At 45.9% G+C, this 23,441-nt stretch overlaps 2 protein-coding genes across 3 annotated transcripts in view; one reads left to right on the plus strand and one right to left on the minus strand.

The window, feature by feature from the left end:
- Positions 1 to 7,399, minus strand: part of LOC119458122 (galectin-4) — a 79,283-nt gene extending 71,884 nt beyond the window's left edge. The window contains exon 1 of one of the 2 annotated variants that reach the window (XM_037719944.2): positions 7,123 to 7,399. In XM_037719944.2, the coding sequence (XP_037575872.1) occupies positions 7,123 to 7,191 (69 nt within the window). In that variant the 5' untranslated portion in view covers positions 7,192 to 7,399. The remainder of the gene's footprint in view (positions 1 to 7,122) is intronic. The other variant, XM_037719945.2, reaches the window with a different exon arrangement.
- A 460-nt stretch (positions 7,400 to 7,859) lies between these two features.
- LOC119458123 (DNA-directed RNA polymerase II subunit RPB7) overlaps positions 7,860 to 23,441 on the plus strand; it is a 51,833-nt gene continuing 36,251 nt past the window's right edge. The window contains exons 1-4 of the mRNA XM_037719946.2: positions 7,860 to 7,955; positions 8,148 to 8,257; positions 11,513 to 11,672; positions 17,270 to 17,320. Of these exons, the coding sequence (XP_037575874.1) occupies positions 7,944 to 7,955; positions 8,148 to 8,257; positions 11,513 to 11,672; positions 17,270 to 17,320 (333 nt within the window). The 5' untranslated portion in view covers positions 7,860 to 7,943. The remainder of the gene's footprint in view (positions 7,956 to 8,147; positions 8,258 to 11,512; positions 11,673 to 17,269; positions 17,321 to 23,441) is intronic.

Below are 23,441 nucleotides of genomic sequence, written 5' to 3' on the forward strand. Positions count from 1 at the left end.
AAAAAAATATAAGTCAAACTAATTTTCTTTTTAATTTGTGCCAAAACAACGCCACATGATAAGTCAATGCTGAGTTCACTAATTTTAAAGAGTTTAAAGAAATGTCTCGTATTAGGGCCCTTTTGTGGCTGAAAATGTGATCAAAACTTGCAAGGCTGATTATTTGGTTGCTTTAAAATGTTTTTGCCGATAATTAACTAGACTCGAGAAGGTTCTGAAATCCATGAAGTCACGGACAGCTGGTGATGGATCGAACTTAGTGCGGTGTCCGGGCGTCGATCGGCACCCACCCTTCGTTCCTGCGTTATTTTTTTTTTTTTTTTTTTTTCCTGGCTCTCCGAGTCTCCTCTCTCGTCAGGAGTGACTGTTTTGCTATTGCAGAAGCGTAATTTACTATTAGATCTTTAGTTAATGTTTCTCACTGTGCCTTTAATTCGTGATAGCTGTGCCTTCTATGCTACCTGTCGGAGTGATCCCACCGCAGTATACATTTATATACTATATAGACCAGCTTAAGGTTTCGGGTTCATTTCGATGGTGCGAAATTCAAAACGCTCGTGTGCTTAAATTTAGGCACTGGCAGATCCAAAAAGAAGCCCCCCCCCCCCCCCCCCTTTAGAATTACGGCACTTCAGCGCTGAGCCGAGTACCCCACTCCCTTTTCTGTATACTTTGATAGCACTAGAACCTCAGCTTTAAGAACCTCAGCTGGTCAAAATTAATCCAGAGTCCCCCCCTACGGCGTGCCTCATAATCAGATTGTCCATGGTTTTTGACACGTATAACTACAGAAAGAAAGACAAAAAAAAGAAGCAGTCACAATAGCTGTTGACCAAAAGCGCCATTGAAAAGATCCTTCCCATGCTTTTGAAGAAACGAGACAAAAATTAGCCGACTATAATCAGATATTTCTATTTTTTTTTTACCCGCAGGCACGAATTGGTCGAGTTTCAGTTATCGCGAGTCAGAGGCACACATATCTCGAAACTGCCCTCTGAGGAGCAAGTCACGCCAAAGAAACTCACCCTTCACACTGTTCACGTATATGACATGGCACCTTTCCCGAAAATTGAGCTCACTATGTGTGCGCTCGAGAAGAAGTTAAGGGCCGCACAAAGAGCGATGGGACGAAAAACTGTTGCGCCTAACGCTAAGAGACGGGAAGAGAGCGGCGTGGATCAGAGTGCAAACGGGGATAGCCGATATACTAGTTGACATTCAGAGGAAAAAAAGTGAGCTGGGCAGGCCATGTAGTGCGTAGGATGGATAACCAGTGGACCAATACAATTACAGAATGGATACCAAGAGAAGGGAAGCGCAGTCGAGGAAGGCAGAAAACTAGGTGGGGTGATGAAGTTAGCAAATTTGCAGGCGCAAGTTGGAATAAGCTAGCGCAAGACAGGGGTAATTGGAGATCCCAGGGAGAGGCCTTCATCCTGCAGTGGACATAAATATAGGCGGATGATGATGATTTGTGCGCTTACTGTTGTTGTAGCATCTTTAACGAATTTTACTCGTCGATGTAAGCCAACAGCACTTTCAACAATGCGCCTTAAAACGTCATGGAGGGGTTTAAACTCTCGTTATAAGACAGAATAAATTAACTGAGTGCGAAGGCCGACTCGCTATACTTGGCGCAATCATCCGATACAGTTATGGGTATTACATGAACAACAGATTTATATTTTTTCACCTTACTATTAACAAGTGAAATTAGTCATCAAAGGAAGTAGCCAGTTCTCCACTTGTTTTTTTTTTTTTTTCCTAGCACCATTGTTCTGTTGTTGTTTTTTTTTTCAATAAAGTTCGTACTCACTCACTTTCGGCAACATGTTTCGAGGTATCGTCTGCTGGTTCGTTTGCTGTTGTGTATTGTTGTTAATTTTATTATTATTATTATTATTATTATTATTATTATTATTATTATTATTATTATTCATTGCTGTTGACGTAAGTAAACGTTCACCAATATATATTATATATATATATATATATATATATATATATATATATATATATATATATATATTTGTTCTGTGAGGCTATTTTGTGACCAAAATTGGTTTTGAATTGCTGCTGTTATGAATTATTCTTCTCAATTTCTAGACGGTGTAATCTCTCTACAGCAATTTATGCTTTGCATTGCATCAGTAGTAATTACAGAAATTAATTAATTAATAAACTTATTCGCAACCACGGAAATACGTGCACGCAAAACCTTTCTAGATATAGCTATTGCAGCTATACACCAGGCTATTTTCCAACAGTTTAATATTTATGCCATTACACTGGTTATGTATTGATATCATTGACTATAGTCCTATCCATTGAGAAGTCTACCGTGTTTTTTTTTTTTTGTTTTTTTTTTTTAGGTTGTGTTAAGGTTATAGTCCAAACGGAGATTATTTTTCTTTTGTCATGCTACTTAAAATTTTGGGCAGTAGTTTATTTTTCTTTTCTCTTAAAGGTCTCGTCTTCAGCGTGTTTGTGCTTCTTGTCAGTTCTGTGTGTGTGTTTTTTTTTTTTTTTTTTTTTTTGTGAGACCAACGAGCCGCTGCATTTTGTGACGGAGGGACAATGCTGTTGCCAGGCAACAAGAAGAAGTAGACGACGACCGGTCTGTGCGGCCGACGAGAAGCAAATAGCGTTTTTTTTTTTCGTTTTTTTTTTTTTTGTAAACCAAACATGCGAGGATTAAAGACGGACGGTCGTTTGATCACAAGACAATATTGTATAATATGATATGCTTTGTACAATACTGGGCGCACAGAGATCAACACACTTGTCTAGAACACACTCCTGAGGGCAAAAGCAGCTATCAAAGCTTGAGCCGACCACCAGCTCGAAAGAAATCAATGGAAACTGTAAATGTTAGTCACGCAACCTCACATACAGCCGATTTTGTGCCACGTGTCATCATCAGATATCGCCAGCGCAGTCCTGAGAACGTGGTTCGCGCGTTCTAGAGAAGTGTGTTGACCTCTGTACAATATCTAATGCCCTATAAAATAGGCCTTTAGGGTAAACAAAAAAAATATATATTTTTTAATACATGCACGCACATTCTCCACGCAGTTGCACTGTATAAGAACCATGTCAAACAACTCCCAGTAATTTTCCTGACACATCTGGATGCTTTCGTCATCAACTAAAGATGTGCTCCACAGGAACGTGCATTGACTGCATCCGTCGAATAAAAAGCGACGAGCGAAAGTTCAAGAGGGGCGCGACATATTGCCTCAAGCCTGAATACAATGGGCGAACACAGTATACACTGACGCCTATGGGTACGAGCCTCGTCTACAGGTATACGAACCTTAGACCTCAAGCTTCGCGCAGCTTGCTGCGTGCCTGTTGTTGTCTGTTTTGTTTGTTTTGTCTGTTTTGCAGCTATACCCATGGCCCTATACGTACATGTGGCATACATTTCGCAGTCTTTGGCCGTTGGTAGAATATGAGTTTTCCGTATGCTGTCGCGGATAGTGTGTTCAACACGCATACATACAAATCACTTCCGAGCTATAAGCCAGTCCAGTGTACGGAACATACAGTGTTCGTTTTTAAGTTTTACGGAATGTTTAGAGATCGCCTGTGGCAGGTAGCACAATTCTGATCATTGAGCTGGATTATGCGATGAGGCGGACATTAGTAGCACGAGAAATCGAAACGCATATTCAACTAATTAAGAAAAATTCACTAATTAACTTCTTAGTTAATTACTTTACGGCGCATATTGCAATTTACGAATTGTAGCCGGTGAGCTTGTCAGGCGTATTCACGTGGAATGAATTTCCAGAATGGCACCACTTTGAAGATATGTGCCATCAAACTCGCCGTAAAAATGCACTGTTGTTCCACTTACTTTAACAAAATGCTGTTTTATACATTGAAGCCCAAAAGTAACTGGGACGCCCACGTATTTCGTTCCACCACTTCGGGAAATAGTATCTCCAAACTGGTGTCATCCTTGAAATTCATTCCAAGTGGATACGCCTGAGAAGCTCACCGGCTACAATTCGTAAATTGCAATATCTGTCGTAAAGTAATTAACTAACAAGCTCATTAGTCACTTTTTTGTTAATTAGTGGAATATGTGTTTCGATTTCTCGTGCTACTAATGTCCGCCTCATCGAATAGCCCAGCTCAACGATAAGAATTATGCTACCTGTCACAGACCATTTTGAGACATTCCGTAAAGCTTAATTTTGAACACCTGGTATAGGACGCCACCACTATATACGTACAGTGCTCACCGGTGGGCGCTGGTGACACCGAGCTGATGCATTGTGGTATATTATGATGAAAGCAAGGAACTTTGTGGCGCATTGTGGCATGCATTCGACCCCCCCCCCCCCCCTCCCCCCGACGATCACCGGTGGCTCAAAAAGTGCCGGCCTCCAGGCGGGCCGATTACCGCGTTTCAGTCGATGAGCACTGGGCATCGCTATACATTTCACGTTATCCCAAACAGTTATCTGACCCTGTATTTACTAAATGGTACATCACTTCTTCTATTGATATTTCTTTAATATAAAACTGAGAGAAGTGAAGTAGCTGAGGCGTCTTTTACCTCAATCTCTTCAGAGCCACCCATTCTTAACAGGACAGAGAATACCTTGGTTACTCCGCTACTTTGCTATGAGGCAATTATAAATTAATTAATTAATTAATTAATTAGTTAATTGCTCCAAACACGCAGCTCAGCTCGAGCTCAGTCCATAGCACATAACAATAATTCACCATGACTGATTACATTGTTAACAACCTTTTGCTGATTCAAATGAACTGTTTCGTGTTACCATCGTGTACGTCGTTGGCGGCCCGATAGGGAGCTTGAGTCCCGAAGAAAGAGCGGGGATTATGTTCGAGGAGACATTGCGATTACGTATAATCTATACATATAATCACCTGTCACGCGTTGAAAACGCCAATTTAGCCTCCCCGTCTCCAGTGCTTCGTAGAGACTTACGACAAAGGTAGTCATCGATGATATGAAGTGTTCAGAGGTACAAACGAAGCTAATAGGAAGCGCAGCAGATCCATCCGGTAGCCACTTGAAGGATTCGTGGAAATTCGTTCTGTATATCCGGTGTTTCGGTATGTTCGCATTCACGCATATAAGGAATTCTTGTTCACCGTGAATAGTTACTTATACGAATTAAGCAGGAGGAGAAGATACATAGCGTACACAACGATAAGATTGAAATTATTGGTGTAAGAGTGTAAATCCCACAAAGCCCAAACACGTCATTCCACATCAAGGACACTTGTTATTACTGTTCACCTTTATTTTAATTGTGGCAACGAAGAGCACATTCGAGCCGGAAAGATTAACACGAGTTGAAGAATTAGTTGTTATAACAAGTAATTAATTATATTGTTTTGCAGAAGTACCATCTACTCAGAACTCGGTACAGCGTATCAAGTTTATGCACGTAAATTATAATTTAGAGGTGCCAAAATTAAATACCTTGAAATAGCCTTTTTATGTACTTAAGGCATGTGTGCGTGCGTTTAGCTTGCGTAATGCATTAACCATATTAGCTAATATGAGGATGCATTGCTGCCGAAAGGAGAAAAGTAAATTTTAATTTTCTTTCTTGTAAAAATGAGAATTCGCGATTCGTTTACCTTGTTGTTAGCACCAGGTGCGGGATAGGGCAGCCATCTTTGGCCATCGTAGGCTGGGATTGTGATATCACTGGTTGAAGAGTTGAATTGATGTGAGACAGAACTTCAGCAGGTGATGCTGCCTATGGTTAGCTGGCGAGGTGATTTGTAGATTGACTAACCGGTTTACCCTGTGCATAGCTGTCTTACACCATGGACAGTGCATTGAAGGTATAGAATGACTACAGTCCCCCAGGGTGCCAAGGACTGGATGTTGAATCAATCTGGATTGTTAAAAGTACCCTTGCGAAAAACCTTGCCGCAGCTTCCACCACGGTTTCATTGTGGGAAATATGGATAGAAGGTTTGTGTGCCCTTTTCATTCATAATTTCGACTGCATGTAAGCAATGTTTTAGATAAATATTGCAAGGTTTCTGTGCTCGTCAACGAGCTGAGCTCAAATGATGCGTTAGACTTTGCGGGGTTTCTCGCACAAGGAATCTCAACGTCGTAGTTGTGTGCAGCGACGACAGTGACAGTTTGTCTCACGCCGCTGGACATTCATTGTTACCAAGGCCTGCAACCGCTCACATGACGGCCACGAAAGGACGCACAGCGGAGGTGTGACACAAGGTACGCGCAACGCATTCTTTTGCGACTGAAAGCACAGGCGTGCAAAAAGATAAAGCGCATTCTTAAAGCGTTCTTCTTTCCGCCGATCCTTTCTGAGTAATTCTGGGCACGGACGGAAGTCCTGAAATAAGCCCGCGGACCGGCGACGCGAGGCGCCGTCTAGCCAGTCAAATATTCCAAAAATAACTTCTGTCCAGCATACCGCTCGACTTTTAGTGAGCAAACGCGACTGGTGTAGTTGTAGTCGTTGCAGCTGCAGCGTTCAATCGCATGCAAGCTCGGCCATGTGGCAATATTTTGACGAGCGAGAAAAAAAAAAAAAAAAAAAAAAAAAACAGCAGCAAAATGACAGTCAGCGTCGTCATTCTATTTAATTAAACCGGCAGAAAAAAGATCGTCCAGAATCGTAAAATAAAAAAGGGGGCGTGGTTATCTCATGGAATTTTGTTAATTATTACGGAGAATAGCAGTGTATTTGACAGCTAGCTGCTGCTTTGTTGAAAAAAATGAAAAGCTTTAAAGAAAGTAACTTCGGTTCTCATTATTTGCGCGGAGCTGCCGGAAATTTTCTGCTTAAATCGTGGCTTTAAAATCTTTGCGAAATTAAACAGGCCGCACTCTTTGAAAACTAAAGGTATTCACGGAATTACGATCCAGGTACATTGAACAGTCTTCTCACGTCGCATCGCTTATGTTACAAATAATTTTGCGCACGTGCGACAAGCAAACGAATGCAAATGCGCTTTTAATCAAATCCACGCATGTATGCGTGTTGCGCTTGCAGCAACTATAGTAGTGTAATGAAAGCGCAACTGTAGGCAAGGACGATCGATCGAACAAAGTTGCGGAACAGAAACTGAGTTGCACGATGAGCTCACCGGGTTCTTGTAGTGTAGGCCGCTGGTTACCTCGGCTTGCTCGATGATGTGCCTCACGTTGTCCTCCATAGTTTTAGAACGGGTCCCAGACGTTGGCAAAAACCACGCGGTTCCACGAAAGATGGCCCCCTGGCTCTCTCACGGCGATCTCAGACGAAACGTAGCCGGTAACGCCCACCCTTAGCAGCGATATGTTGCCTTGCAAGGATCGCGAATGACGCTTTAGATGTGAATTACGCCGCTTGGTATGGGCGTAGGCTCGCTCTCGTGGGCGTGCCGGGTTGTACTCAAGGTAAAACAAACAAGCGGAACGAGTTGGAGGCGTCTGCTATGCGTGTCTACGTCTGCTATTTTCCTCGACGACAGAAGCGCACCCTGTTTGAACAGTTTCGGTTTCGTTATCTGAGCCATTTCGAAGTGCTTGACAACTGGTTTGATGTTTTATTGATGACGACCTAATAGCAAAAAAATAAGGAGAAAACCAAAGTCAAGCGTGGAGTGCAACTTAACGTCTACTGTAATTGTGTGCGCGGAGATGCATGGAGCTAAGCGTGTGTTCCCGCTGTTTGCGTTATATTTCTTTTGTAGAACAAGCCCTAAGCTTACCTAAATAATTATTCTGTTTGACTTGTAAGATTATAAATGATTGTATTAGCCTCTTAATAATTAGCTATAAATAGTTGGTGGGCAAATGCTTTCTTTAGTAAAATGTCCAGAGCTCTGCTTTCTCGGGCGCTTCAATCGCGGTAGTCATCAGCGGCTGCCGCTCTTCGTCGTCCACAAACTTTCGCGCGTGACAGCACGGTGTTTTAGGCAATAAGATGTTTTATCATGTGAGTTTCAAATCGCAAATTGCACGCATGTTTCGCTTAACGAAGGCTGGAGCAAGCAGTGTTATTGTTCGCTTTGGCGGCAGATGATGGCGGTTTGCAGCAAGTTGTGATGCCGCGGTGGTCGCGACCGTGAAACCCGCGCAGTACTGATCGTTTCTGACGCTTCTTTATTGCATTTTCTGTATCTTGCAGATCTCCCTGGACCACGAAATCCTGCTGCACCCGCGTTACTTCGGGCCGCAGCTGGTCGAGACTGTGAAACAGAAGCTGTATGCCGAAGTCGAGGGGACATGCACGGGGAAGTGAGTGAATGCAGCGTGTATATCGGCCAAGACGTATATCGCCGGCACGTTTTCAGCAATCCTTGGCGCACATGAAACATTCACACTGTGATGCTGCAGTGTATGCGATGGGCGTTCGTGTTAGAGCATTCCTGCTGCTCATTACGCCGATAGACTCGACATGTACGTGAATTGTGTCCGATTGTAATACCGGTGTCACACGGCGCACTTTTGATAGCGATCAAGCCTGATTCGGATCGATCAGGTCGTGATTGGCTCATTTGCGCGAGGGAGCCAATCACAGTCGAGAATTTCGATCCGGATCGGGCTTGATCGCGATCAAAAGTGGTCGTGCGACACCGGTATAAAACATAACCAAGAGGTAACGGCATATCAGAGCGTGCTAACGTGGCATAACGGCTCCCCTAATGCCATTTGATCGCAAATTGTTAACGGGAGAGGCCACGCCATCTTAACCCATCAGTTAGGCTCTACTTGGAAATAGCCTGTTTTTGTACTTAAGACGTGTGTGCGTGCGTTTAGCTTGCGTAATGCATTAACCATATTAGCTAATATGAGGATGCATCGCTGCCGAAAGGAGAAAAGTAAATTTTAATTTTCTTTCTTGTAAAAATTAGAATTCACGATTCGTTTACCTTGTTGTTAGCACCAGGTGCGGAATGGGGCAGCCATCTTTGGCCATCGTAGGCTGGAATTGTGATATCACTGGTTGAAGAGTTGAATTGACGTGAGACAGAACTTCAGCAGGTGATGCTAGTTATGGTTAGCTGGTGAGGTGATTTGTAGATTGACTGACCGGTTTGCCCTGTGCACAGCTGTCTTACACCATGGACACTGCATTGAAGGTGCAGAATAACTACAGCCTCCCAGGATGCCAAGGACGGATGTTGAAACAATCTGGATTGTTAAAAGTACCCTTGTGAAAAACCTTGCCGCAACTTCTACCACGGTTTCATTGTGGGCAATATGGATAGATTTGTGTGCCCTTTTCATTCATGATTTTACTGCATGTAAGCAATCTTTTAAATGAATGTTGCAAAGTTTCTATGCTTGTCAACGAGCTAAGCTCAAATTTTCGTAATTAATCAGGCAGTTCATTACGTTAATAACTTCCGTTACTACAGACTGTCTTGGCATTTCAAGACGGATACTTGAATTGTGAAACTTAATTGAATAGGGGGTACGCACTGAACCTTGATCCGCGAGGCGGCGACAGCATCGCCGGGCAGCCGCGCCATGTTTACGGTCGTCGGTTCGTCCGTGCGTCGCGTAAGTATTGGAGATCGCTGTCTTCCAAGCCGTCGTGGGGAGTTCGCACACATCATTGTTTTGTGCGCGGAGCCGTGAGTGCATGTTATTACGTAGAAAGTACTTGAATTAGTGGATCTGCGTGCACGGAGAGACTATACGTGCCGCGATTGTGCGCCAATGCAGCAGCGGCATAATGGTGAACTGCGCGGTGTCGGCGTCTTCTTTTATGAGAAGCCACGGTGCGAGCAGCTTTTCATTGAATGACCATGAATGACGAAGCTGCAAGTACAAACAGACAGCTTAAGCGTCGAGATCTAAAAATGTGAATTTAATTTGAAAATTGTGGTGGCTGCAGATTGAGTTGGAGCACTTACTACTTTTCAAACTAATGGCATTTACGGGACCTCGTAAATGCTGACGGTCATTAAAGAGGAAAGAAGTTACAAATACAATATACTTGTTTCTTTCGAAAGCTGCCCGTCTCTAACCAGCACTAAAACACATGCACGGCACGCAACGGTTGTGGAGGTCTAAAAAACCATTTGAATACGACCGCTGGCAACTGCTGCATCTAATCCCTCTCCAACCGCGACATCCCATTACCGTGGTTATGGGATGCACTCACAATTCACACGGCTATTTCACCAAAAAAAAGGAGGGGAAAAAAAAGCAAACAAAAATAAACGATGGACGCTTGCTAACCTTTCTGACAACAACAACGACAACAAAAATTTGACGAATGGCTGCTGCACCCAGCCGATCGTCAAATAATTACGGCCTTTCATGGATTTGTATGATTTTAGTTGCTCGCGCAACACACAAAACTTGTTCCGTGCACAAGATACTCCTTGATATCGGTGAAATCCACGCGAGACAGCAGCCTGTCATCGCGCTGAAGTTCAGTGTCTTTCAGCTCAAGTGGGTCGATGCCTCCGCACAAGCGCACTTTTTCTTCGTAGCGCAATAGCTCAGGTTTATCTAAACCGCGTGCGTATGCGCTTAAGTGCATTATAGTCACCGAACACACTATAAATACTGAAGTGCAACCTTCCGCTGAATCGTCCGTTGCGCTACTGCCAGTGCCTAGGCCGCCTAAGGACGGCGACCGCCAACATATTGGCAACCGCGGACGACGGTAGCGCTCCTTGCGGATGACATCAAGTGCATGCACCCTATATGAATGTTTGAGCAAAATTACTTTTGAAAATTTAATCTAATACCGAATACTTTCTCATTTCTAAACAAAGCAAAATGAATGTTTTTGGGAAGTTCATGTGGTAAATATGATAATAATAAGGCTTATTTAGATTATTAAGTACATGTAACACCATTTAAAGCGGTACATTTATTTATTTTAAACATTAAGGTTCCTAAAGAGTCCATCAGGGGTTTACTATGTTGGCTAATAGACGAGCTTATAAATGCAAAGAAACTGAAAGGTGATCATGTCTCACCCACCATCACAATGACAGTAATGAAACACGGAAACAACATGTCACCAGGTGCGCATAGAGCACCATGTTGGTTGACGAAGCCAAGTGTGATAGTACTGCACCACACATCATTTTAAAGAGATGCACACAGGCTGAGCTTGTGCAAATAATAACTTCCTTTGCCTAGATCAAGAAAACAAATTCGTAAGGTGCTAAAGGCAAGGCACACTTTTTGAATGACTGGAAATTATTAGCCGAAATTAGCTACTTGAAGCGCCTGCTCAGAAACTGGCACCTCTGTACAGCAGTCGCGGCTCTCTGGCAGCATGGCCGTTCAAACAGTCACCGCTTTTATCACTTGCATCAGTTTTTTTTCTCCCTGTAGACTGCAATAGGCGTTATACCTTATAGTTGAACAGAAATGAATGTCGAGCTGCTTCGAAAAGCAAATTATTTAATTATTTTGCAAGGAGTGTTTGATCATATTTGAAATGTTAAATATTGACTGTCCCCCCCCCCCCCCCGTAACTTTGAGAAATTGTTGCTAACTGCACGAATGATGTGGTGGCAGGTACGGCTTTGTCGTGGCTGTGACAACCATCGACAACATTGGCGGCGGCCTGATCCAGCCTGGCAGGGGATTTGTCGTGTATCCCGTTCGGTACAAGGCCATCGTCTTCAGGCCCTTCAAGGGAGAAGTGCTTGATGCTGTAGTCACACAAGTCAACAAGGTATGTCTTGGTCATAATAGCACGTAATAGAGGGTTTTAAAAGCTTGGGGCTCTCCGCAGGCTTTGCACTTTCCGTTATTGCGATATCTACAGAATGTTGTGTTTTTTATCCTGTGTGGGGGGCTTGCAGTGCCATTGTAGCTGAAAAGCAAACACGCGAGGAAATAGGGGAAATAAGATGAAGAAATTAGGCACAGCACTTATAAATAATTTATTATTAATATCAATTTCAAGTTTCAGTACTACATCAGTTTGTAATCTTTATCTAAATAAATGATAATGTCCACTGGTTGACTGTGTTTGCCTTCGTTTGCGGATTCATCTTCGTTTGGTTGATGAGCGGCAGGAAAACTTTCTCATTTTAGGCCCACGAGCTGAGATCCAACAACCTTTCTAAAGAACACTGGTAATTTGTCAGTTTGTCTATGGGGGCTTCTGTAACAGCAGTCAATCTTCGTGAGCACTGGGGAATTAATGATATCAGACCTACTTGCCGTGTGTTGCAGGCAAGTGTTAGTTTGCTGGAAAAAAAAAAAACTAAGAAGGAGAAACAGTCATGCACATTTCACACCCTGTGGGAATCATTGTAAGTGAAGCTTCCGAGTCCACTCTACCGATGCAGCCGGATGATGTGATTGGTTATGCTGACCAATCAGTGCTGCCCTGCGCCCTCTCCTCACCCTATGATGTCATTGCTTGTGCAAACTAATATTGACAGGCGTTAGTGCCTTCCTCCTCTTAGCGCCGCCCCTTTCCCCCTCCTCACTGACTGCATTCACCCTCTTTACAGTCCAATCATCACCACCGCCCACAGCATCTAAACCATTTGGACACAATAAGCAAAGCTTAGCTTTAAATGTAACCTCTGCAGTAACCTCTGCAGTAACCTCAGTGACGCATAAAAGTAGTGACCTCTGCAGTAAGTCATTCTAACCACCAATCACAGCATCGAAACCTGTCTGACTACATAAACAAGGCTTCCCTAAAGAAAAAAAAATCTTAAAATTTGGTATGGATCTTCGTTTAGGCTCATTCTGCGATACTAGAGAACCTTCAGCATACTTTTCAGAACTTCGGGCAGCCTACTTACATGTTGCTATCACATTTTGCCGACGAGAGATGTATTCATTTTGACCTCATGAGGCCCACTTGCCAGTCATGCGATGTGGGAAGCGGGAACTGCTTAGGCACACTACAAGGCTCTCGCCTACCTTCCTGGTATTTTATACCCATGCCACATGTGCAGTATTCATTGGCTGTTGAGTCGATGGCCTTCAAAGATCTTGAACTCTTTTGAAGCGAAGAAGTCTCATTGCTGCTTCATGGCAAACTAAACGGTTATTGAAAATTTTCATTAAAGTGAAACCAAGTATAGTAGAACCTCATGAATACAATCCCATTTCGTACGATTTGCCGGCGCCAATGTTTGCAATGGAGAACGCAAGAAGTGACCCACTACAGTTACGTTTCTTTTTACTGGTTTATACATTCCCAGAAAACACAAATCTTTTGGCAACAACATTCTGTACATTGCCAAACTGCGATCGGATCATAAGTTTTCGAGCCACCAGATCCCTTGTCAACAAAAAAAGGCGTGAGGGCGCCATCGAGAACAATAGTTGCCCACCACAGCAGCATCCCCGCAGTACTCGCCCGTCGTGTCACCTGAAAATGCCGATGCGCACTCAGTCGCCTGTTCCGGTGCGAGCACATCTCCTCGCAGGTGTTCACACGCCACATTCTCAGCTGTCGCTGCCAACCCTATTGAGATAAGCATCTTCACCTGTTCCAACAGTGCGTGGGGCATAGTGCCATTGGAAACATACTGTATCCTTTTAATAGGCGATAACCCAAAATGCTCCCTGCTGCAAGCACGAGGTCGCCAAATCAAATCCCAGTCACGGCGGCCGCATTTTGATAAGGGCGAAATGCGAAAACACACGTGCACTTAGATTTAGGTGCACGTTAAAGAACCCCAGGTGGTCGAAATTATTCCGGAGTCCCCCACTACAGGTGTACCTCATAATCAGATCGTGGTTCCGGCACATAATACCCCGTAAGTTAACTAATTTTTTTTTTTTTTTGCCGGCGGCTTGGAGCGAGTGTCATGTTTTGCTTTAATGGCATCGCATTCTGGGATTGCCCACCAACTCGATTTTATTTGTTTTCCATTGCCGTCTTAAAACGCTATGCATTAGGAAAACAACAACCCGCAGCTTGGGCTGCTCGGGCCCCCTAACTTAATGCGCATCAACGTCTCGTGCTGCAACAATTCGTGCCGAGTGGTCAGTTCATAACTTCCCGCCAAAATACCTTACTTGAAGAAGGTGCTGACCCAGGCCGAATTCAAGGAGCGCAAATGGAAGGAGCTTGCCAAAGCCTGAAGCTTACCAAACGCTGAACAGACAACACCACGCAACTAAAAAAAAAAAAAAGATGCTCAAGCACTCCCACCTCAGAGACTGCTGTGCTTTTCTCTTAATTCCACCAAGAAAGAGGAGGTCAGTTTAGTCACCGGCAAGTTTCTGCCAGGCACAAGCGACACCACTTCCAACTTCAAGCATTGCGTAAGTCTGTAGTTACTGCCGCTGCATCCAATTCTGTTGTGAAGCAGATGCGTCTGCGCCATTGTCTGTATCTCCCGATGTTCATCTGTTGCTAGTCCTTCATCAGGACGACCCAACGCTAAAACCCTGGTGTCCGTGATGAAAGCAGGAAGCTGTGTCAGCGTACGCGAACGAGCCGAAGTCATCTTCAGGGTCCTCCGCAACCATTTTGTGCTCACTTCTGCGTACTTCGTTGCACACCTGTTGATGATCCTCTGGTTCGTCATGAAATAAGCGTGCTCGGGAAAACCCTGCATGCGCAAAGCAGTTGGCAATCTTTGTTGGCGACAGTTCTTTCCATGAATGGCTGACCAAATGAAGAGCGCTGAGGAGGTCTATGCTGTAGCTCTTGTTAGCATCGTAGGTGACCAGCATCTCTTGCAGAAGGCTCTTGCGGTAAAGATTACATGGGCAACCATAAATGGCGAACTGAGCCACCTGCGGATTTCTCCACAGAAGTGCCACACAAGTTGAAACAACAGGGAGTGCATGCTGTGTTGCAGATACTTACTAAAGCTGCCGGAGCTGAACAGTCCTCGCTTCTCAGAACAAGCAGAAATGCATTTATGACAGTCGTCACCGTGACGGCGACTATGCTGCCGGGGATCTTGTCCTTTTATGGTCTCCGACCCGCCGTGTCGGCCTCTCTGAAAAACTAATGGTCTCACTACTCCGGTCCCTACCGGGTCCTCCGCCACGTGACCTACGAGATCTCTCCAGTCACACCTACTACTCGCTCCCTCCAGACTTCCCATGACGTCGTTCATGTCAGCTGCCTAAAATGATACCAGTCCTCTTCTACTTAAGAAGCACCGGGACGGTGCTTCCACGCTGGGCGGGAATATGCCACACTGCTCTGCACAACATCGAGGAAGACGAGCACGAGCTTGGGGCTGAAGAAGACGACGCTTCAGTGACTGGCCTGCTGTGGAGTTGTCCATGTCAGTCGTGTACATATTGTAAATACATTTTCTGTCTTGCTTCTTCCCTCAGCAGCAATATCGTGCACCTGCACTGAAGCAATGACTTCTGTGCCGCAAGCACGGAGGGCATCAATGAAAGCAGGATGCTCGCCGAAGCTGCTGTAACTGTACAAGCTTACAGTCTGAGTACCGCGCACTGCGTATTCACATGCAGTGCGCGTAGTAGCGGCTACGATACTGACTTTTCTAGATGGCGCTAACTATGCACCATGTTTATCAGTTTCAGTTAAAAAGTGCCGCGTTTTTCAAAATTCTCAAATCTAAGCCGACCCTTAGAGTTTCGTATATGATTATTTGCAAAAGAACTATCGGCCAAGATTCGGATAAATACGGTATGTGAGTAGTATTATCGGCTAGAACATTCCATTCACATTTTACGTGAAAACCTCTGGATCTTTTTGCCGTGCAAATTGCATGCAGTGCAGCATTCGAGGATGGCTTCACCTTTGAACAATGCGGTATTGGCGCAGTGCATAGTGTTATATTGCATGGCGTATAGGCTTCCTCTTCTGTTATTTCTTCAATTAATTCTCATTGACAAGAAACTGATGAAATTCGTATTCTGGTGCTTCGTGGCTTGTCGTGCTTTGTGGACGTGTTCGTGCTACATACACCACTTGGGGCACTACCCATTGGCTTCTTGCTTCATTCATACTGTACATGGTTGTACCGCAAGGTTTGGATGCTCCCATGCAGCGCAAAAGCCATGTGGGTGCTATTGACTGAAATATTTCATTCATGTGTTTCAAGAAAACCTCTAATTTTCTTTCCATCGTGCAACCTTACATGCGGTACGATGTCAGAGCTCTCTTTTCTAGAACAGCTTCCTCTTATAATAGCGTGCGTGCAGTGATACAGATTCCAGCTGCTTCATAGAATAGGATGCTACAGCTCTGTGGTTACTGTGCCAACGATGACGAATAAAATGTCAAACAAAGCCTAAAATGAAGGTGTCCTAAGGTTGTCACACATGGTGGCAAGGCACATCTGTTTTTCAAAGCAAATATACAAGGTTGTTTACTTTTTAACCACGTAGGGCGGCACCCAACAAATTTGGGCCTAAAATTCTTGAATGAAAGTTCGGCCCCTACGTGAGAATACAGTAGAATCTTGATGATATGCCCTGCCTGATATGAATTTAGGGATGACGCAAATTTTTTAAAAGTCCCGGCCCATGTCGATTACCTTACAACGTGCTAAATTTCAAATGTTGCGAACCTCTTTTTGCGCCATGGTGGGTGATTTGAACAATGAAGCCGGTGGCCGTGCCAATGCACCGTATGAATTCCTGTTGCCAGGGCGACCTACGTCACTCCACCTTCACTTCACATTGAGGCTTCACATTGAGGCTTCTAGCTTCAGTGTGTTTTTGTCATGGTATGGAACTTGCACTTGTTGCTACCAGACAACATTATTTCTGCAGTCTGAATAGTTTTTTGCTCATTTTTTCTCATCGAATGTGTTAACGGTGCGCTATTATAAACAAGCTTGTGACGAGGGCGCCCGTGCACCTTGCCACATGAAGGTGTTTGGCATTTCACTAGACTTACATGCAACTTTGTCAGCTCGATAGACTACTTACTTGGCAGCTGTTGGTAGCTGCCCGTGTGTATGTTTAATACAATGTTCGGGCAATGGACAATCATTTTGAAGGCTTTTGAAATGCCTGTGTTACACTGGTATTAGACAGCCTTGCCAGTGCCGGTATTAAAATTTTGTGCCCTTGCCAGATTCAGTGTGGTCTAAACAGTTCATTACCTTCTCAGGGCCATGTGAGGCTGTTTTGCCTTGGATGTAGCAATTTGCTGGGCATGTGGATACACCATCCTCTGTGTATGTGACTTGCAGGTTTTCTTTTTTGGAGGGCTGTTTTTGTTACCACATTAGGGTGCAAAATTCTGTGTTCTTGTGTCGCTCCACCTTGTCAGTGTGCTGCTTCACCAATACGGTGTGATGATTAATGACCAACTCGCCCAACTTTCCACATTACTTATCTGTGCTCTTGCAGGTTGGCCTGTTCACCGAGATTGGTCCACTTTCCTGTTTCATCTCGAGGCATGTGAGTTGACCTCTTCACCTCTGTAGCTGTGCCGAGAATGAGAGCACACTATTCTTTTCTTGCAGTTTATTTAGAACAGTCTAGCGCTTCACTAAGAATGGGTGACAAAATACATACAGTTGCTGACCAATCTCTCCACATTCTCATACCTATCACCATCAACCCTATTGAGATAAGCATCCTTACCCATCTTTTTCCAGCCCACGTAGGGTACTGCCATTGGAAGCGTACTGCACGCTTTTAATACGTGATAACCAAACGTGCTGCTGTTCCCTGCTGCAGGCTGCGTGAAGTGAGCGTCATGTTTTGTTGCGTTCAGGTGTCTCCCACTAGCTTGATTTCGTTTGGGTTTCCTGTCACTATGCAATAGGAAATCAACAACATTCGCACTTGGCTTGCTCGGGCCCCACTAGCTCGACATGCCTCGACATCTTGTGCCACAATTCTCGCCGAGTGGACACACGTCAAAAGTTCCCGCCAAAATGCCCCGCCAGAAGTGCTGACCCAGGCCAAATTCTAAAAGTCCAAACATGAGCTTGCCAAAGCCACAATAACGACAACACGCATCTCGGGGGGTCTCACCATTTCGGCGTGCGTCAGCATCTCATGCTGCAACAATTCACGCAACGCTTAGCTTTGAGTAGATGTCAAATAGAGTTGAGTCTGCCAAATTGTTTAGTGACTTTGGATTGTATGTTTTTCCCATTAGTACGCTTTTTCTCGCATTTTTTACAGCGAAGCTATTAAGGGCTCACTCTTCGATGGTCGCGTCTGGATGTAGAAAAAAACTCTCCTTGGCTGTATGCTGTATGTGCGAGCGAAAGCGCACGAAGGATGCGCGCTTTCACGAGGAACGAACGCATGGCGGAGAGCAAACACGACTTCTTCCGTCGCGCGAAACGCCATAGGGGGAGGGGAGGAGACGTTTAGCTGCGGCACCAAATGCGTATCTTGCGACCCGGTGCAAAGGGAACTGGCGACTCAATCTCCCACGGGAAAGGAGGACAGCGGGAAGGCAGTGCGGGAGGGAGGGGTTGCGGCTTCTGCTCTGCGAGCAACTCGTACTTTGCGCGGCGCCGGGCGGTCGCACGCACCGTATCTTCAAAGCAATCTGCAGTACGGCTCCTACCTTTGTATGCGCTGTGCTTTCGCCGCTCAATTTCGGTTGAAGCGATATACCGCATGGACTTTCGCTCGCTGCTGCTGGCGCGCTTGCTCACGCCACCGGTTGTGTGCGGTCACACAAACAATGCGCATAACTGTTGTCGACGGCGGCGGCGTTTTGCCCGCGTTCGCACCAAACGCGCGCGGCGTTGATGACGTGTTTATGAAGAATGTGGCAACCTTTGCCGTACACCCTATGGCGGTGTACCGTAGCGACCATAAAGCCATGGTCCCTGTGGTCACAAAATAAATGAGAACCACCGGATCATATATATTTCTTATTCTTTAATAGTTCAAATAACGAATTACACCATCACATCTTAATAGTCATAATTGGAAATACATAATTCCCACCATAGTACAGCTTCGCTGGTCTTCCATCTCCACCCCAGTGGAAGGGCTAACAGTTTTTTTTTTTCCATAATGTATGAACAAGGTTTTACTCTACATTGATGCTAGAGATACAGTCGACGTCCGATTTCCCGGACGCCCGAAATTCCGGACATGCCTGATTTCCCGGACTCATCTGTGGCACCGTCAAGTTCCCCATAGAGTCAATGTATTAAAAAGTCCGAAATTCCGGACGCTTATAGCCTTCGCCATCCGATTTCCCGGACTTTTTACTGTTAACCGCCGACCCAAAGTCACCATCGACGCCGCCATTTTGGTTGTTTTCATATCCTCGAACCCACCATACTCGCATCGCAGGTGTGGCCAGCAGCACCGCCGCACCGCGCCGCGGCTGCCGTAACCTCGAAACCGCACGTGTCAATCCGTTGCCAGCCGTAGCTCTGCCAGCTCTGCGGTCGTGTGTGCGGTTGATCGTTTGCTGCTGCGCGCTATCTTCAGTGATCACGTTTCCCGACCTTCAGCATCCACCGAGTTCCTAGCTGTTTCGTGCTGCGCTTTTCGTTGAGCGGATTCGCCGTTTACAGCGATGGCACCGACTGCTCCTTCGTCTTCGTCCGCGCCTTCGAAGCGCACAAAGCCTCCTCGTAGGCTACGACAGCGGGAAAAGCTACGCTGTTGACCTCAGGTCTGCCGTCGGCATGCTAGCGGAATCGTGGAAGGCGGTTACGCAAGAGACTCTGCGGAACTGTTTTCGCCACGCGGGCTTCACACTCGACGCCGAGACGGCCGTCTCGCCCCAAGTGGACCGCGTGCGTGACGAACTGCCATCCACGGACGTTGCCTTCGACGATCAGGGGCCGTATTCTGAAACGTTCGCCTAGGCGAAATCAGCGTGCGCGCTGATTGACTGGTTGAGCAAAATTGAATGACGTCGGGCTCAACCACCCAATCAGCTCATCCAATTTTGCTAAAACAGCCAATCAGCACACGCCTGAAAGCGAAAAAAGAAATTTCGCCTAGGCGAACGTTTCAGAATACGGCCCCTGCGCGCTGCCGGCGTGTCGATTCCAGCCGGGATAACCTTTGAGGGCTTCGCCGACGCTGACAAAGACCTCGAGCAATGTGCGGAGTTGAACGATGACGAAATCATTCGTCAAGTTACGGAGGATTCCGACGACTCCGACACCGAGAACGAAGAGCCAGCTCCTACACAGCCAACGAGCTCGGAGTTGACGCGAGCACTGATGACTCTGTCATCGGTGTACAGCGGCAACATGACGTTGACTGAAATTGAGGCAGACATGATCGCGGGCAAGCGGACCGTGCAAAAGAAAATAAGCGACTTCTTTGCGCCCAAGTGCTGACCTATGAGGTAGTGCCGGCCACGTAGTTTTTTTTTTTTTTAAATAAACGGCTCTAACGATGCATTGGCTGAATAGCAATGGGAATCTTGTACTCCGGCCGTGGACCCTCTCCGTCAGCGAAAAATACCTACCAAAAAGGTGCGTTTTCACGTGCATTAATTTTTCCGGACTGCCCGATTTTCCGGACGTTTTCGCGGTCCCTTGAGGGTCCGAGAAATCGGACGTCGACTGTAGATGGCAAGTGCTGCAGGGAACTCTGAATATAGCCAACGGCCGATTTTATGGACATGTCCGACAATGTTTTGACGCCCTCACGGCGTTATCGCATACCCCATAGAGCCAATGTATAATGACATATTAAATTTCGGATGCTGAAACCCTCTGCCGTCCAATTTTTAGACTTTTTGCCATGACCGCAGGTTCAAAACGGCATTAATTGAATCCACCACTGTTGCCAGTTTGACATCTCGCAACTTCAAGCTAGCGCTTCTGCACACGGATCGGCTGGCCACCATGGCCATTTGTGTTTGGAATCATGGTTTTTGGTGTGTGGATGTTTTGTGCTGTTGTGCGCTCTGCAATGCTAGGCGTAGCTGCTTCAGCATTTGCTACCAAGCTTCCTGCTGTTTGATGCTGTGTTTTAGAGCGCAGTTCTTAGGCGCCTGTTCCTGCATTGAGCAAGAATGGGAGCCATCGGGGTCACCGTGGGAGTCCTGTGTCGGCATCCCTCGGTGTAACCGAGCGAGCGTGCAGAGCGAAGGCTGAAAGAGCGAACGCAGAGCGGAGCGGGGGATGTAAGACGGCGATAGGGAAGAGAGTGCATGGAGGAAAGTGAAGGAGGAGGGTGCAGTGGAAGCACAAGGAGGAAAGCAGAGCGACAGCTTGTGGTGAAAGGGTGAAGAGGAAAGCGGAGTGCCACACAAGACGTGCTTCATGGCGGCGACCAGGCATGCGGCGAGCGCGTACACTGATACCATATATGGAAACAAAGCACTGGCATGGGCTTCAGACCCACTGCGCATGCGCTACTTTGCCTGCACCACCGCCGCCGCTAGAGGATGCACTCTGCACGAGCCGCGTTCCCATGTTCACGCTTTATTTCTGAACAATGAGCAACGCAACCAGTAAAAATGCTTCGTCTGCCGCTGCTGGTAAACGAGCTGCCCGAGCAGAGGCTCAGCGCCGCCGCCGAGAAGACCCTGTCGTTCTGAATCAAATTCTTGGCCACAATGTATCGCAAATTCAAAGCACCTAAACAGCTGCGCTCAAAATTCGTATTGGGGAGTATCGTAATCGTCGGTTAATTTTTTTTCATTCAAAGGTTTCCCCGTGTCAGCAAAGGCACCAACTCCATCTTCGTCATCGTCGCCGATGGCTTCTAAGCACGGAAAGCACTCCTGTAGGCTGACGATGGAAAAGAAAGCTGACATCATCACGTTCAAAGCTTCTGGTCACACGCCGACGTGAGTGAGGAAATTGGCATTTCCAAGCAGACAATTTTGGATTTCCTCTAAAGTAGGGTGAAAATCATGGAAGGCCGCAAGATGAACCAGGACTCAAAAAATGAACTTGGGTCACTGCGCATACTATTCCCACGAACTGCGACTGTTCATTTATTGGCAAAAGCAGATCGCCACTCTGCCTCAAGAATGCGAAAGGCTTCCCCAGTCTGGTACATGTTCCACAAGAAAGCATGGATTAAATACCATACCTGCCAACTCTCCCGGTTTCTCCGAGAGAGTCTCAAATTTTAGCCAATCCTCCCGATTGTACGGACACAGCTACAAATCTCCCGAAACATGACGCAACTGTCTGGTTGACTCGTTATCGGTCATTTAAACGTCATATTCTAATGGACACACTGCTGGGCACATTTACTCATGATTCGAAGGGTAAGTGTGCTGATGGCGGCAGGGTGCATACCCACACAGGCTCATTTGCTTCTGTACTGCATCCATTTCTACCTTATCGTGAATAAAAACGCGCAACAAGCACTTCGATATGCGAGAGGTGCGCTGTGGTTTCACTTCCTGGTGACAAGAGCCTTTACATTTAGTGTTGCGATCAGTATATGAAAGACTACTTTGTAGCACAAGCAACTTGCGACATTCATGTGCAAAAAGTAAGGAAAGATTTCTGCATTCGAAATGGACTTAGAGAAGCAAATCGGTAAATTCGTGCTTTTCAAGATCGTGGGGAAACTGTGTGAGACGTGCAGAGGTTTCAGATGGACATACAGTAAAACCTCGATAATTCGAAGGTCGCCGGACTGCGAAAATTCTTCGAATTAAGCGGATTTTCGAATTAACCGAAATGAATAATAAAAAAAGAAACAAGCAAGAACTTGCAGCAAAAAGAAATCACCTTTATTTTCCATGTCCGAGAAAAATTACTCAATGTAATTACCGATGCGGGATTACTTGGCGCGCTGGTTCACCGCCCCTAGTGCCATGCTCTCCAGCTGGCTCAAAAAACTTAGCATACAAATATCACCCGCACTGCACTCAACAAAGTTGCGGACGATGTTCACGGAATCGATAACTGCCGCGAAAGCGGGCGTGGTGGTGCTTGACTCTTTGACTCCAAAAATTTGGACTTGCTGGATATTCCGGACTTCAAAAATGCACCGTCAGGGTTCCCATTGAGTTCATGCATTTTCGCACCTAATTTTTCGGACGAATTGAGACCCCAAAGTTCGATTTTGCGGACTAAATCGCTCTTTCCGAGCCGCTCTACCCAATCTTGGAGGCCGCCATGTTGGATTTTGCACTGGCTTGGATTCCAGTGGCTCGCTGTGTAGCCTCCAAGATTGGAACGCGCGCTATCAATAGAGAGCTAGCGCAATCCTCCAGTCTCGGAGGCCATGCCCGCTCTTCCTTGGCTGACAAAACGCTCCAGAGTACTGCTCTTTTTCTTTTTTCTTAGTAATGCGCTCAGCACTATCGTTGTAACCATTTATTGTGGGATGTTTTTTTTTATTGCGATACCAATTATATGGACACTGCAAGCGGATTTTCGCCGTCGGCGGCGCCGCCCTGAGGTTCCATACAAAGTCCAAGGGCGATAAAATCAGCGCCGCGCGCCCGCCGTATGTGCTCTTCTGCTCTTCTAACTGCGTATTTAGTGCCGGAGCGGTTTCTCGCGCGCACCGTATCTTGAAAGCGATCTCCAGACGGCTCTGACCTTTTGTATGCGATGTGCTCTCGCCGCTCAGTTTCCGTTGAAGCGATAGACCGCACGAA

The sequence above is a fragment of the Dermacentor silvarum genome, chromosome 7 (genome assembly GCF_013339745.2).
Source record: "Dermacentor silvarum isolate Dsil-2018 chromosome 7, BIME_Dsil_1.4, whole genome shotgun sequence".
NCBI lineage: Eukaryota > Metazoa > Arthropoda > Arachnida > Ixodida > Ixodidae > Dermacentor > Dermacentor silvarum.